The 17,055-nt window shown below is 42.3% G+C and overlaps 1 protein-coding gene across 4 annotated transcripts in view; it reads left to right on the top strand.

Moving 5' to 3' along the window:
• ARHGEF7 (Rho guanine nucleotide exchange factor 7) overlaps nt 1–17,055 on the top strand; it is a 129,301-nt gene that overhangs the window by 99,375 nt on the left and 12,871 nt on the right. For all 4 annotated transcript variants that reach the window (XM_037038360.1, XM_037038357.1, XM_037038358.1 and 1 more), the window contains exons 12-18: nt 287–433; nt 2,616–2,702; nt 5,420–5,498; nt 5,695–5,834; nt 8,389–8,613; nt 11,341–11,434; nt 15,979–16,068. In XM_037038360.1, the coding sequence (XP_036894255.1) occupies nt 287–433; nt 2,616–2,702; nt 5,420–5,498; nt 5,695–5,834; nt 8,389–8,613; nt 11,341–11,434; nt 15,979–16,068 (862 nt within the window). The remainder of the gene's footprint in view (nt 1–286; nt 434–2,615; nt 2,703–5,419; nt 5,499–5,694; nt 5,835–8,388; nt 8,614–11,340; nt 11,435–15,978; nt 16,069–17,055) is intronic.

Below are 17,055 nucleotides of genomic sequence, written 5' to 3'. Positions count from 1 at the left end.
TCTTTCCCTGCCTCTTTTCAGTCTTCTGTGTTGGCAAATATTAATAAAATCAGAATATATTTGTCTACACCTTTAGAGGTGGCAAGATCTATATTTTTCTAAAACAGTTTTTCTTATTCCAGGGAAGATTATGTGTTTTGCCTCTCTTGACCTCATTTTATGCCTGTAAATTAAACACATGATGCAGTAGATTTCCTGTCTTAAGAGCAAGTAAGATACAAAGCAATATGGCCCAACTTAGGATCCTGGGAGCTTGTCTCTTTTAAGAGTGTTCTGTGTCTGTCAGGCCCAGTGTCAAGATGTGCGGAAAAGGAAGGAGCTGGAGTTGCAGATCCTGACGGAAGCCATCCGGAGCTGGGAGGGAGATGACATCAAGACCCTGGGCAATGTCATTTACATGTCCCAGGTCATGATTCAGTGTACTGGAAGTGAGGTACTGCAGTGCATGCCGTGACCATTTCTGTCCCACTGTGCAGAGTAGGTGGGAGCAGCTGTGGAAGAAACACGCGAGGGGACATCAGCCATGTGCCAGTGAACTTTGTTCTTACTCCGTCTCTCAGTTGTTTTCCCTGAAATCGTTAAAATGCCCTGTGTAAGACTTAAGAGCTGAACATAATTTGCATTAAATGTGATTTATATTTTTAATGCTTTTTAAGTTTCCTTAATTACAGTCAAGATTATAAATACTTTAGAATGTTTTTTGATTGTGTAATACAAGATTTTTAAGGAATATGAAGTGATGAGAACATCTGAATGGGACTCCTGTCTCATATTTGTTGTCTATCTTTTGTCCTTGCCAAATATGAAAGTGGTTTTCGTGTGTTAGAGAGGCTTAGCTGATTGAGGACGCTTGACCGGTTTAGATGCAGCCAGAGAGCAGTTACTATCAAAGTCTTTGTCAGTGTTGGCGAAGATGTGGCGTCCCGACAGGATTTTACATTTCTCACTAAGAGCCCAGTTCTGCAGGTATCTGCCACAGGGAAGTGTGTGTGTCTCTGGCCTTGACTTCTGACCAGTACTGCCATTCTAAGAAATGTGCTGTTTTCGATGGTTAGTTCATTATACTTTTCTGTTATGAATACTAATTGGCATTTGCTCCTTGGAATTATAGTTATCTTCCAGGTTTGGTTTAGGGGAGAGATGAAGCCAGATTCTTCTGATATCCCCCCCACACAGTGAAAATAGAGCAGTTTGTGCTTCAGCATTCACATGACTTTTATGTTCATTGGGTCACTAATTAGTACCTCGTTTTGAATTTATTTCTACCTTTGTAAAAAATAATTAACATGATAAAAATTGCTAAGGACCCATTTCAAACATCAGATTTTTAGGACAATAAGAAAACTGAAACTTATACTCACAAACATATTCTTTTCTGCCTATGAAATTTAAAAATGATATCAGTCCTACAGATTGTTTTCAAATTATGCATTTTAAAATTTTATTTGAAAATCAATGAAAACATTTCCCAGAATGTTTTCTCGTGATACTAGATTTACAAAAGATTAATAGATGCCACTCCAAAAAAGTGATTCAAAGTTATGATCATGACTGAAAAGATTATAATTAGTTGTAAAGATTTCTTCTTGACAGGGCTTCTCAGAGCTCTGCTCTGAGTATTCACAGTGTATGTTGTGCATCTTCAAGAAGGGAGTGTAATAAGTAGTTTTCAGCAACTTCTTTACTGTATAGAAGCCCCTTTTAAAGTGCCCTGCCTGTGGCTGGTGTTCTGGAGTCTGCTTGGGGACGCTGCTCCCTGGTGTTATGTGCCTTCGTGGGCACTAGTTAGAGGGCAGCTTGTGATGAGGGATGCCTGTGGTTTTTCCTTCGGTGTCTCCTTTTAGGTTCTGGGAATTTCTGTCCTTTAGTTGTGATCTCGGGCTTTTCTTACCTTGTGGAAGTGAATAATTTTTAATACATAAATCATACTTTTAAGTCTTCCATGTAAACTAAGTTTACAGGATAGGTGCAAACAACATTAAATCGATAATATAGGGAGTTTTAGATAAGTGCTAGGAATTATTATTTTTTAAAAAATATTTATTTATCTTTAGAGAGGAAAGGAAGGAGAGAAGGAGAGAAAAATCAATGTATGGTTGCCTCTCGTGAGTCCCCCGCTGGGAACTGGGCTGTAACCCAGGCATGTGCCCTGACTGGGAATCGAACCGCGATCGTGTGGTTCACAGGCCTGTGCTCAATCCACTGAGCTACACCAGTTAGGGCAAGGAATTATTAATAGAGCAAAATTGATTTTAACATTCTATCTCACCCATCTTTTAGTGTGAAAGGTCCACCTGTTCTTCTCCAATAAAATTTGAAAGATTCTTTTGTTCTGCTGTCTCTCAATCACAAAAAGAAAACTTTAGAGAATTAAAGAGTTAATGGCAGAGGTGCACTCCTTAACCAGATTTTTAAAAAAGATGTTACACGGGCTACTTGTGAGTCTAAGAATTGTCATAATTTTGTTTCCATTTAATTTAGCCTAATATGATTTAGTAGAGAGAAATAGCTGAACAAGAAAATAGTATATTTTGTAAGGCTTAATTTAAATGTATGTTCTTTCATCTGTAAGTATATGTTTTTAAAAATTATTCATATTTGTTTTTTTACATTAGGAAAAGAATGAAAGATATCTTCTACTCTTCCCAAATATTTTGCTTATGTTGTCTGCTAGTCCCAGGATGAGTGGTTTTATCTATCAGGTAAAACACATTTTAAAATTTATATTCTATTGTTTATTGTGGGTCTGAGAGTCATTTCCAGGCATAATTTGAATTTTTACATTAAATACTACCTGTATATATTTATGTGTTTGTGTAATGTTGTGTGTATAATGTTATACCTTCAGCTATGTACACACAGTTCCTGTCTCTGTATTGTGATGTCACTGTACAAATACCCCAAGCAAAAAAATAAATAAATAAAAGGAGACAAGTGGAGTTTATAGAGCTCTCTCCTAAGGACACAGATACTGAGGTGCAAGGCCAGCTCCATCACCCACTGAAGTCCTGTCTTGCAGTTGCCACTTCTTTCCTGGTCATTGTGGTGCCGTTGTGGGTGCCCCTGTGGGCTGCGTAGAGTGGGACAGTGCTTCAGGCTGAGATGTTTCGTACGCAGTATAGCGCTGAGGGAGACATTGACAGATGGCAGGTGCTGTAAGTAGTGTATGATGAGTTAACCTTTTTTAATTTCGCTGATTTTCTTTGAGAAGATGTGAGAGCTTATTTAAGAAGAAAGTGCAAGGGAAGACCTTTTCTGTTTTTTTTTACACAGTTGCCCCTCAGTATCTGCAAAGAACTGGTTCCAGAATCCCCTCTCAGTTACCAAAATCTACGGACGCTGCTCAAGTCTCCTATAAAATGTCATAGGACAATGCATACAGTCGGCCCTCCCCATCCTCGGATTCCCAGTCATGGATAGAAAATACTGTTTTTGATCTGCAGTTGGTTGAATCTGTGGATTTGAAACCAATGGATACGGAGGCCCGACTGTAATTAAAAATGGCGGTATTAAGTAGATTATATTTTCCCTGTATGTCTAGTAGGTGCTTCTGGCAAGGTTTTATTGCCTTTTTTTTTTCCCCGTGTAGTTATAGAAACTAATGCCTTTCCCATCAATATGTAAAGGCCTGGCCAATCACTGTACTGATTCAACATAAGTCACCACTTTGTTTCCTCTGAGTTTCACTTTTTAGAACATAGTGTGTTTTGTATTGTCCTCAATAGAACACTAGTGAATCCTGAGCCTAAGTCTACAGCTTGTTGGTGTCTCCAGAAAGCTTTGCCTGACATCCAAAGACAAGTTGTCATCGCACTTTATTCCAAAAGGAGCACTTTAAAATTGATAAAGCCAATATATATCGACAACGCAGAAAAATAATGCCTCTTAATTTGTAAGGCTGCTTCTGAACAGATGTCTATTGCTAATACAGCAGCTACTTAAGTTCCCTCACTCCGGTAGCTCCTGCGTTGTCAGATGACCTCAATAAACATAAAGCTGAGTCCTTTTTCTCCAGCACTCTCTGGTTTCATGTTTTATGTCTCAAGAGGCTGAGATAGGACTCTGCTCTGACCTGAGGAGGCAGCGGCTGCCCTCTGGGTCAGGCCAGGCCCCCAGAGGCAAGGCTGGTGCGTTTGCTCTGGACAAGGCCTTGATGCGCCACCGCAGGACCCGTTTCCCTCTCTGCGCAACTGCCTGGGGGGTGTCTCTCTCTGAGTGCTGTGACCTGTGTTGTGAATACTTATTTCTGGCTTTGAGGGACATTAAAAAGCATGAAATCTAGCAACAACCAGAACATTCTGTCCCTTGGTGTTGATTTGCTAGGTTAGATGCAGTCACACAGCTTTATTTCTGCAGGATTTCTCAAAGATACTAATGCACTTCAGTGTTTAGGAATTTGGAAAGGATTGTGCAGCATGCAGCGTTTTTCAAATTTGTCTGACCACAGAAGGACCGAGCACTGTCTAATGTCCCACCTAATGTCAGGACAGGCCTTCTTGGCCTGGATGCTGTTGATGTGGTGGACTGGATCGTTTGAGCCCCATCCACTGTAGGGTGTTCAGCAGCACTGCTGGCCATCTCCTCTATAGGTATCAGAAATAACCCACATCTCTGTGACTTTGCCAGTGTCTTGTGCAGGGCGGCCCTTCCCCCTTACCTTGCTGAGAACTGCTTTCGGAGGTATTTCACAAGCAGGTTGGCCCCCAACACTGAGAGACTTTTCCTGAAGACTTGGTTGGTCACCAGGTACCATGCTGTATCCATGGAGACAGTTGGTCCATGCCCATCCATCTACCTAATCTCATGTGCCATAACCAGCTAGGCTACTGAGGCAAGAAGAGTTATCACTGGTCATACAGCCACAACATGGGTGGGCTGGCTGCCGTTTTCTGCATTTTGGGCAGTGCTTAGCACTGCTGTTGACTTCCTGTGTGACGGACAACCAAGTGTAACTGTTATACAATTCCTCTTAGCTCCAGTTTCCCCCTTATTTTGCCTTCAGCCATGGAACTTTCTCTGCATTTTTATGAGGCAGATCAGTGCTTCCATTCCATAAATATGTCATTTAAAATCTCTACCACAGGCTCTAGTTTCTTTTTATCGTAATGCGTAATGTTTTTGTGTTCTCACGTTTATGTTTAGAGTAACTCATCAGTTGGAATTTATTTGTATTCTAGGAATCTGTGTTTTAGTTTTCTGCTCTATACCTTTTCGCTGGCTTAATATCTTGATTATAGTATGATTACTCATTTGCGATAGAAGCTTTTGCGTGCATCTGGGACAAACAAAATAGCTTTTGTGGTTTACAAATGTAGTTCCTATGCCGTTTCTAAAATACTGTAGTATTTACTTTAATGGTGGTATTTTTCTTTACCAGAAAAGCACTAATTTTTTTTTTTTGTTGGGGGGTCTTTTTTAGGGAAAGCTACCAACGACAGGAATGACAATCACAAAGCTTGAGGACAGTGAAAATCATAGAAATGCATTTGAAATATCAGGTGATAGGCAAAAACTTTGTGGATGCTGTCTGTTGCGGTGATGAGAGGCACCTTACCATTTGTGTGCAAATTCTTTTGCTTATTTCAGAGGGCTGCTATTTAAGCCTTGTTGAATTATACTCTGGATGTGTGTGTGTGCATGTGTGTGCTTTCTACCTATATCCCCATTTCACCCTGTTGTTCTCATCTCTTGTAGGCAGTATGATTGAGCGGATATTAGTTTCATGCAACAACCAGCAGGATCTCCATGAATGGGTGGACCATCTGCAGAAGCAGACGAAAGTCACATCTGTCAGCAACCCCCCCATTAAGCCTCATTCTGTGCCGTCTCATACGGTAAGGACCCCCATATTTCTCCTGCGTCTAAATTCCACAGTCAGCTTTTGGTTGTCAGCAAGTATCAAGTAATTTAAAGTGTTATCAAATCTGTATGTGGAATGTACAACACTTGTATTTCTCTGCAAATATTTGCTTCTCTCCACTGAATAGTGAATAGCCACACAGTGATTAGTCAGTCTTGTGAAACAGCCCTAAATTGTGCTTTGTCACATACGGTTCCGTGGCACTTGGGTGGGCGGGTGCTTCTGTGCTCCGAGGAGGCCTCGAAGACTACATAACTGCTCCCTAAATAACTGCTTTCCCTGAGTGTTTTAACTGTGCTTGTTGTGTTTCATCAAAAAGCAAAAAAAAAAAAAAATGAGTATTTATGAAGATGAGAAGGACCAGATTCATGTTGAAGGCGTTAAAATGTAATTTTTGATTCATTTCGATTTAAAAAAAATTCACTTAGAAAACCTCAACAGCTCAGCTCCTTGGCTTTTTAGATACTTAGACATTTCAGAATAGATCAATACCAAAGTGTCAGTGTTTAAAATTTCTCTTAATTGGTGTTTTTTGCTTAAGACACCGAATCATTTGTCATCTTTATCAAACAATATTGAAGAACCAGGCACACCTCTTTTACAAATGACTTACCATTACACAACGTTTCCAGTTGGTAGGTTTTCCTCACATTTTTATTAGATTGTTGTGATCTCTATTAGGACTTTTCCTACCATGTAGTTCACTTGTGCACTTGTGTCTTTAGCATTAATGTTTTAGCTCTGGACGGGTGGCTGTGGCATAACGTTCTGATCACAGTATTACCATCTTATTGAAGTCTCTCAGTAGTTTAGAGGCTACTTACTTGCTTTAGTTAATGTTTCATTTCAAATGGATCTACCATTTTTAAATTCTCCAATAAAGATGCTTTTATGCTACTAAACTTATTCCAAAGATGTAGGTATATATGTATGTGATCATAAAGAAAAAAATTGAAGTGCCTTTTCAGTCACATTGTCAGTAACAGTCCAAAACTAAACATTATAAAATTTCTACAGCCAGGGCTGGTGTAGCTCAGTGGATTGAGCACGGGCCTGCGAACCACATGATTGCGGTTTGATTCCCAGTCAGGGCACATGCCTGGGTTGCAGGCCAGTTCCCAGCAGGGGACTCACGAGAGGCAACCATACATTGATATTTCTCTCCTTCTCTCCTTCCCTTCCCCTCTAAAGATAAATAAATAAAATCTTTAAAAAAATTTTCTTATCAGATAAAAGTTTGTTCTATATTTGGAGCCTGGCCTCTCATATTCCTTTTCATCTCCTTCAGTGGCAAGGGAGGCACCCCGTCTGCTGAGACTGTTCCCCACATATAGGCTTTTGAAATGTGCGCTCTTAGGGAGCTTCCTTTTTGAGTAATACTGTCTTCTCCCTGTGATCTGGCTGTGTCTAGCTTGAGTATTACTTTAATTTTAGCACAAAGCATACATGTCTTTTGACTTTGTCAAGTAAGGAGAAACACCACCAAATGTTATTTACTACTATGTTGTTATTAGAAGGGATATTTTGCACAGTTTTCTCCTTCTGTGAATTACTTAGTTTGAAAAAGTTTTATAGTAGTTGTCCAACATATTACAAGACACTCATTTACACACCAGGACAGGCATGTGGTTTCCACAGAAAGTCTGTTTTCCTGCTCTGGAATGCTGAGGCATCAGCTAAAGCTAAGGTTTTTTTATTTTAAGCATGTATTTCAAATATTGTTCAGTTCTCTCTAATAATGGCCTTGCTCTGGCTTCCAGCTCACAGAACCATTCTGCTCTTTCTCCTGTTAAGCATGCCTTATTGCTTTGGACTAATATCAGGTCATTGGCTAATTTTGAATTATTTAATTAACAATTTCTTACTTAATTGTCAATGTGATGGGTTTTCCAGGAATATAAACCCTGTAAATAATGTCTTCTGAGAAATTAGATTTCTATAAATTTTGTCTTGATTAAATTTTTGTGAGAAAATTTGTTTTGTTCCATGGGGAGGTGAATGTTTAGCCATAAAGAAACAGATAGTAAATTATTTTCAGCTTTAACAGGCAACCTGGTTTCTGCTGCAGTTGTACTTTGCTTTTGTAACAAAAGCATCTGTCAACAGAAATGGGCCTTGCTGTGCCACTTTTTTGTTAAAGAAAGCTTTGCCCACTCCTGAATCACCAGGCGCTGAGTAGTATTTGATGGGGAGGATTACCCTCCCTGCTAACCACGCTCCTAGTATAGGAGTGCTTGTTCTTTCATAAAATTCTGATACCTATATTAAATGAAATACCTGTTTGCAAGTGTTACTCCATGGCAAATAAAAGCAGCGGTGGAGTGTCCAGGTCTTAGGCCCCCAGCAGCCTGCAGCAGCTCCTTGGGGGCATCCCAGAGTCTGACTGCTTGGAGTCAGAGAGGAAAGAGAAACGATGACCTGGGGGTTATTTCAGTGGGTGTGCTTTTAAAAATTAGCAAAATTAAGAGTGTTTGATCGAGGTATCTTTGATGGTGAATATTTCTGGTCTTGCTCTTTTCCCTGGGCAGCTTCCCTCCCATTCAGTCACCCCATCCAGCAAGCATGCAGACAGCAAGCCTGTGCCACTGACACCTGCCTACCACACACTGCCCCACCCCTCCCACCATGGCACTCCGCACACCACCATCAACTGGGGGCCCCTGGAGCCTCCAAAGACCCCGAAGCCATGGAGCCTGAGCTGTCTGCGACCTGCACCTCCCCTCCGGCCCTCGGCGGCTCTGTGCTACAAGGAGGTGAGGTCTGAGCGAGAGTGAGCGTAACCTCACGTCTGGATATGTTGGGTTGGTCATCGTGTGCTCTGGTCCATTGAATTCAGAAATACGGAAACTCACATCTTTTGTCTGTGGTGTAAAAAATACAAATCAGATTCTTCGAACTCCGAAGGGTCTGCCTTTTTTTTCTCATTTTACTCCTGCTGTTTGCGGGCCTGGGAGGGCCGTGGAGGACCTCATGGGAGGGCGGCTGGTGTAGCATTAGACTGGACCCTCCCTGTGCCCTCCTTGGAGGGGCCTTTTCTGTGCTCACTGGCCCTGCCTTGAGAAATCAGACGGCTTCACATGTGCTTCCTTGGGGCCTCTAGGTGAATCTGAAATTATTTTTGACTTCCAGTTGTGATGTGTTTTGCGTTATTTCTACATATTGTTCTGCTGTGCCTTCATAACCCATTTTCAAGTTTGAGATCATGCTCAGGAGCCCTGCATTTTGTCACTAGCAGCTATTTAAGATGAAAACATTTACAAATAACAATGAAAGAAAATTGACAGCTTTTCTCTTTGTGTTAGGAGTGATTGTGCACCTTGCTCTTTTTCCATTCTAACCTGGTGTTTTTATATGTATTATGTGCAGTTAAAATATTACTCCCACCCATAGATATTAACAGTTTCCTATACTTTCATACTAGGTTTCATATGCTTAACCTGCCTTGATGAGGAAAGTGTCTTGTGAACTATGTTCTGAGAAATATTAACACTCGAGGAATCTTGATAATTGAAATGATGAGTGTGATTATCACAAGCATGAGTGGCATGAGTGAATGTGGTTATCTTGAGTATTAATTGGGAGTTTGGTCATCGTGAATGTGAATATGGCTGCTGTGAATATGAGTGTGGTTATTGTTTAGTGTGAGTGAGTAAGGTTATGAGTGTCTGTACGTGACTGGGTGAGGATGACGAGTGAGCAGGAGTGCAAGTTTAGTGGCTGTTAGCATGAGTATGAATATGATCGTGAGTGTGCGAATGCATATGGCTATCATGAACGTTGGTATTCCATTGTGTGAGCATGTGGATGTCGTTGTCGTGAGCGTGGCTGTCATGACTGTGATTGTCACAGGTGTGCACATGAGCGTGGTGCAGTGCCGTTGCCTGGTACGAGTCTCCATATCCCAACGAGGATGGAATTGCAAAGAATCTGGAGCAGACCCCCTTCCATCCCTGCTGGTTGTCCTAACTATTTTAAGACACCTAGAAAAGTACTACATGAAGTATAATCAGTTCTTAACATTTTTTTGTTCTTAACAAGTTTTTTATGACATGTGCCTTGCTGGTGGTCATATGCCCAAGTCAGAAATTTCTTTGTAATGGGAAGTTACTTAAATAGTTTTGGTGTTCTTTATTACGTAGTTTAGTGTTTACAGATAGCGCAGGCAAGTGCTGGTGGAGATTTCATTATTGGAGGGGGGGAACTTAGGGTAAAAGTGTTAAGCAAAGGAACAGAAAGGCAAGGGAAGAGGTATGGCGGTGAACATGAGCATCTGGTTTTGGTAAGTCTGGCAGCAGTTGCTGTTCTGGACCCCATGCTGGGTGAAAGGTTTCACCTCTTCATGATTGTACAGTGTTGTTACTGAGCACTTGAAAACACTTAATGGAAAGTAATCTTGCAGAATATCACAGAAAATGGAGCAGCCCGCTTTGCCTGGGCCCAGGAGTCGGGGTGCTGCGTGTGTGGACTTGCGCCCTCTGCAGGGTGGCGCCTTGTCTGCTGCCGTGCCAGGAGCCTCACTTCATTTGCTCAGAAACTGGGGAAACCTAGAATGCATGCTGTGTTTACTTCTTTGTGAACTGACTTCTGCTGCATATCTAACAGCTTTTTAGTTTTTACGGAAAATACTTTGAAGAGATACCTTTAAAAATCAAGCTTTGCTCCTTCTGTACTCTCAGTCTGGCTCATCCCATAGCACCCATTACCTCCTGAGTCTTGGCTTCTCATTATAAGGTTCATAAACAAATGGTTTATGTAATTTAAATGATACCGATATTTAATACGTTTGACAATGGAAACATTGTCCACTTTATTATTGGACTTGATCATGCTGTCAGGTTTGCACCTTCATTTTCTGCACAGTTTTTAGAAGTTGTGTTACAGAGGCAAGAGGTAGACCTTTACATTGTGGACGTAGCTCTGAATTAGCATGAACATGCCCTAGAGAGCCCGTGTCTGGTCTGCACATCTGTGCTGACAGGCTAATCTGTCTTACTCCCTCCCCTTCTCCTCCCTCAAGGCATCAGATATTTTTCTAGAGGGGTCGTTCTTCACTTACCTTTACTTTTAAAATAGCCTTAGTTTCCTTATCTCCTTCTGGTTAGCTGCAGCAGATGGGTCTGCTCCAGAATTAGCAGCATGCGTGGATCTTTGTGCGCGCGTCAGCCAGCTGTCCCTTCTCTCTTCCCCAGGAGCTGCCAGCCCCCCTGCAAGCCTGCAACACCTCTGCTGTGTGTTGTGACAATGCTGACGAATCCAAGTAACATTAGGATGTTCATAAGAGTCATTGCCTTGTTATTGACTTTAAATGAATTCTCAGCAGTTGGCAAATAAAAAATCAAAACAGGAGAGAAGCAGGAATCTCTTATCAGTGAATAATTGTAGTGATTTAGTATTTCACACCTTCACAGAGACCCTTACTGATATGCCAGTAAGAATTACTGTCTTTGTAAATAGGAATTTTTCTCTTTTTCTTTCCTTAGGATCTTAGTAAGAGTCCCAAAACCATGAAAAAGCTGCTACCTAAGCGTAAACCTGAGCGGAAGCCTTCAGACGAAGAGTTTGCGCTGAGGAAAAGTGAGTACTTGTGCATGAAGACGCGAGTCTGCCTCACGCAGGCATAGCACAGCATTCCTGGGATAGGGAGGTAGCTCTTCAGAGACTTCAAACACAAGCAGGGTCTGAGGCTTGGTGTTACTTCTAAAGGAAACTGAGCATCGATAGCCACAAACCAGTGTAGGTACTTGCCAACTGGAGAGACACTAGTGATGAAGCACGTGCATGGTTTTCCCCTCAATGGAACCATTGGCTGTCTCTTGGCTTCTGTGTCGATCATTTTGTCACCAGTCCAGGGCTGCGGGGTGACCTGAGACCACCTGTTCTTCCTGCCCCACTTTGCCCTGAGTATTTCACATGGCAGGTCTGCACTCCCCCAGTGGTCTCTCATTGTAGGGCTCATTTTCCCCAGGCCTGTGTGCCCAGGCATCATTCACTGCCCACATGTAAACTTGTGAAATGCTAGGCACGTTATCGACTTCAGCTCTAGATTTCTCAACCTTTGACAGGGGGGTACCTCACACATAGGAGATGCTCATTGGACAGCATGTGAATAAGTAGAGCTGTTTCTAGAAGCACGTGATTGGAGAGCTTCAGCATATGCCCACCCACTTCTTCCCAATGTCGAGCCCATTTCCCACTGCCACAAGCAGGAGGGTTCCATGTGAACAGGCAGCTGTGGGCCTGTCTGGCACTGCAGGAAAACCTTCATATGGCCATGACCTTGACTGGTAGGAGTCTTAGGGAAGATGTGGGATCTGTCTGAAAGGGCTCTGCCTCCCCACCCCCATGTCCCTGCTCAGCCTGCCCATCTATATATCTCCCTGCTCTGCATGTGCCCCGTGCTTTGTCTTGTTTTCCTGACTCTCTGGAGCATTGCTCCTTGGTTTTGCCACAGCTGTTTGGGATCTTCCACGGATTCATTTCCAGAAGAAGGCTGCCAGGAGAGATGTTTTTAGTCAGAATGTGTAGCAGACATTACCCAGAGGAGGGGGCGGTGGCTGTAGGTGATCCCAGAGGTCTGGCAGCCTCCACTTGAGCCTGCACTTGAGCCTGCTCTTGAGCCTGCTCTGACACTAGTCACTGTGGGACCTCCTTGTCCTTAGAATGGGGTGATGATAAGCTGGGAGAAGTAAATGCAATAACGGCCTAGAGGTGGCTGCTCTGTGAACGTGAACTCTCACTGCCCCTGACACCTGACATGGTGCAGTGGGCACCAGGTATTTTGCCATCCTAGTGATCATTTCCTTCAGATTTCAGCAATACTTGAAGATGGCTGGTAATATGGAGCAATGAGGCTGTGCATTCTAGTGAGGAGAGTCAGACCTGGAATTGAACATCTGCTCCACATTTAGCAGCTGTGACTGTGGAGTGTTTGGTGGGTGCCTTTGTCAGCAGGCATTTGCTCTGTGTGAAGGCTCTGTGCTGGGCATTGGGACAGGCTGCAGATGAGGTGCCATTCCCTCGACAGAGATTTATTCAGTGCCTCTGTGTGCCAGGTGCATAGCAGTAAACAAACGAAAACCCCTGTCCTCGTGGAGTTCTGCTTTCATACAAAGATATAGGTACCCACGGGAGACCAAGTAGGCACATGTTAGCATGTTTGTGTGAAGTGCAGGGGAGGGTGGTGCGGTGGGACTCTGAATAGGGAGGCTGGGGAGGTACGGGTGTGGGGCTGTTGTCTGAGTGAGCAGCTTGAAGAGGTTGAGGAAGCCAGCTGAGCAGCTGTCTTGGGGAGAACTTTCCAGGCACTGGCTCTAGAGTGTCTGAGCCAGGAACCCCTGTGGTATGTTCAAGGGACAGGAAAGAGCCTCCTGGCTGGGGGTTCAGGTGGTGAGAGTGGCAGGAAAATAATGAGAGATGGTTGCCAAAGGTATTTTGAGCGAACTTGCAGCCAGTCCAGTTGTGAACAGAGGTCTTGATGGGACTTGGGTTTTGATAGGACCACCGATTCCTGTTGCGAACAGATAGGTAGAGGTGGGGACAGGGAGCCAGGTTAGGAGACTGTGCAGTAGTCCAGGGGGGATGGCATAATGTTGGCTTGGGCAAGGAGATGACAACCGGTGAAACACTGGCAGAGTTCAGGTTTCTTTAAAGTGGAGCCTCCAGCAGTGGTTCTCTACTGGGGATGACTTTGTTCTGCCAGGGACATTTAGTAATGTTGGAGATATTTTGGGGTCACAGCTAGGTGAGGGTGCAGGTAAAGGTCAGGGATGGTGCTAAGCACCCAAGACAGCCCCACGGTAAAGAATTATAGCAGGTCCTTGAACAGCGTTATATTATAGTTTTGATGAGAAGTCATAGGAACTCTTGTTTATATCAGTTAGCCTATGGTGAAATTGGTTTCATTGTAAGTCATTTCACTTAAAGTCGCAGAACCGCTTGACGATGTAAAGTGAGGACTGAGTGTTTCTGACTCCAAATGTCTGTAGTGCCATCGACGGTTGAGGAACCAGGCCCACAGGATGAGCTGTTGGATTGGACTCAGCCTGTGAGAGCGAGCCTTTCAGCCTGAACGTCCTGTGATAGGGCAGAGGATTGTTAACAGGATTCTGAGGCCCAGGGGAAGGTCTGGGCCAGTGGTGAGAATTTCAGTTGTTCCATGTGCTAAGATGGTTTCTGAAGCTGTGAGAATGAGTAGAGAAGAGAAGGGTCTGAGTCTTAGGAGATGAGGAAGGTAGGAAGGAAGGAAGGTAGGTAGGTAGGTAAAGAGCTCTCAGAAGAGGAACTAAGAGGTAATAAGAAAACCAAGGGTTTTTGTGTGGGTTGGAGGAGAAACTTTCATCTACGTGGACCTCCAGGTAACTAGTGCCTATGTGAGCAAGTACTTCCCACAAACCTGACTGCGTTAAAGGTACATTGTAATATTGTGAGTTACTTTCACTTTTTTTACATTCAGAATCCTAGAAAATTTTCTAGTTGGTAAAACTGTGTGTTCCACGATGAAAATGTGTGCCGTTCTCTTGTTACTTTACCTTTCTCAGCCTTCATGGGGAAGCCAGGGCCCTTTCCAGCATCATGATGCTGCCTTGGCGCTGAGGACGCTGCTGCTGCATGTAACCCACACGTGGAGATCATAATCCCGTTAAACCAGCTGGACAGATCATTTTTCTTTTGGCCAAGAGGGATGGCCTGTCCCTGGAAGTTGCCTTGCAACATGTCCTGAAATTACACTAGTTAAATGTTATCTTTTTTACTCCTAAGAAAGGAGCTTATTATGGGAAACTTGTTAAGTGATTGGTCCCAATTATTGAAATTTAAGTCAGTTTCTCAGTTGCTTTTAAACTCTGGGTACTCAAGTTTATTTTTTAGTAGGGAATATTTAGCTTACCTTATAATTGTCTATCTTCCTATCAAAATGATGTTGAGGTTTTATTGCACAGCTAATAAATATTTCAGCCTTCCAGTCTTTCCACATTTTTATTACAGTAGGTAAGCCTCCTAAAAATATATATTCAACTCAGTGGATTGAGCACGGGCCTGAGAAACAAAGGGTCACTGATTCTATTCCCCGTCAGGGCACATGCCTGGGTTGCAGGCCAGGTCCCCAGTAGGGGACACATGAGAGGCAACCATACATTGGTATTTCTCTCCCACCCTTTCTCCTTCCCTTCTCCTCTCTCTAAAAATAAATAAATAAAATAAAATAAATTATATATATATATATATATTCAAGTCATGTCGTAGAAAATGTAGAAAAATATAGAAAATGTAGGAAAACAAACCAGAAACAATTTAACTATAGAATCATATGACGGATGCTCGGTGTGAGGCTCTGTGCCCGTCTGATACCATTAGATGCTGTAACCTGGGTGGTTCTGCTCCCTGTGCCTGTGATCTGTGCCCGCGAAGCCAGTGTCTGGAATAACCCACCCCTGAAGGAAGAGTGCTGGAGGAATGACGCCGTCAAGCTTTAGATTGTGCCTTACAAATTTCTCAGATGAAATCCTTAGTAGGAATTCATGGGTCAGAGGAAATACTCTTTTTAAAGCCTTTAATAAATGTGGTCTTGTCGCCTCTCTGGAGGGTTTTGCCTGTCTTCACTCCTACAGCTGTGGACGGAGGGAAGACTTTCTCTCCCTGCTCTCCACATACACATTGAGAATTGTCAGGCTTTTTTGTTTTTTTTTCCAGTGTGGTTTTAATTTTCATGTCTTTTGTAGTGAGATTGAGTATCTTTTGTTATAGACTATTCTTTTTGTGTGAATGCTTGTGTCTAGTTCTTGCCTGTTCAATTTGAGGATGTGGGATACTGCTTTTCTTATGGATTGGTAAGATAACTTTCATATATTTAGGAAGTTAGCCCTTTCTCAGATATGTTGAGTAAGCTTTTACAAAACTACTTTTACAAAGCTAAAAATAATTTTGAATGTAATTGTTTTGTAAATATTGGAAAACAGTTATCTGACAAGAAAATAAAAGGAGAGATTGTCTTGATTGTCATCATTTTGGTTGAGTTGATGACTTTGCATTGCTCTACTTAATGGTACTAGTTATTGTAGATTGTGATGTGTTGTACTTGTTGTTTTTAATTCGATTGTGGCGTGTTGGGTATGTTTTGACAGGCACAGCTGCTTTGGAAGAGGATGCGCAGATTCTGAAAGTCATTGAAGCTTACTGCACAAGCGCCAAAACACGGCAAACGCTCAATTCAAGTAAGTTTTGCAATAATGTAGTGAAATTGTGGTGCTTGTTTTGTTTGAAATCATAGTCAGAAGGAACCTGTGCTGTAGGGCCCTGTACACAGCTCCTCTCGCTGCCTGAAGGGTCCTCAGTGAGTGATGCTTCAGGGTCCTACCCAGGCATAGAATAGCTTGAGCCTGACATCCCTACATCATTGAAAGGGGTCTGAGCTATCAGTAAAATAATCCACTTCAGAGAAGATCCTACTAGGGAAATTTTAAATATAAGGTACTGCTAAAATATGTAAAGCTTTCTTTTACGTACAGAAGGTATATTTAGACATAAGTGGAAGATTCATTCTGTTCAGTTATTTAAGCTATTTAAACTATTAGTGTGATAGTGGGATTTTATTTATTTATTAGCTTCTTAGAATTACTGTTAAAAATATAAACCTAGAGCAAGGCTTCTTGTAATATACCCCCTTTTAAAAAATGATTGGATTTAAAACTTTTTAGAAGTACCACTGAATGTACCTGCATCTTATGTTGAATGTCTTAACTGAAAAAAACCTTAATCTATTGTGAGAAAAATGAGAGGGGGGCTCTTTTTTTCTGAAACTTCCCTGGAATTTGAGAGCGGAGTGCAGCATGGCGTGGCAGGTGGAGTAGCGCATGGGATTTGTTCAGAAGAACAGGGCCAAGTCTGCCCTTCGCTGGTGCCAGGGCCACAGGCATCACAGGGCATCCTTTTGTACTGTTGTTTTTTACGTGGGCTTTTTTTTTTTTTTGTCTTTTTGAGAACTGGGTGGTTAATATATACACTGTGGCATAAAACTGGCTTCTTGTTAAGGTTTTGTATTTTTGGTTCTCTTTCCTCCCTGGCACTTAGCAAATCACTTATTTCACTTCATTTTCACTACTTGCAGTATGGTGATTGGAATCAGTGTCCTGTCCTGTTTTTAAACTAATGATGAAAAAAAAAGAAAGAAAAGGTGGGAAAAGGAATTTCAACTGCTCTGG

This window comes from Sturnira hondurensis, unplaced genomic scaffold (genome assembly GCF_014824575.4).
Source record: "Sturnira hondurensis isolate 20B ecotype Veracruz unplaced genomic scaffold, ASM1482457v3 Scaffold0024333, whole genome shotgun sequence".
Lineage (NCBI taxonomy): Eukaryota > Metazoa > Chordata > Mammalia > Chiroptera > Phyllostomidae > Sturnira > Sturnira hondurensis.
The sequence above is the reverse complement of the archived record's forward strand: the minus strand, read 5'-3'. Positions and strand labels throughout refer to the sequence as shown.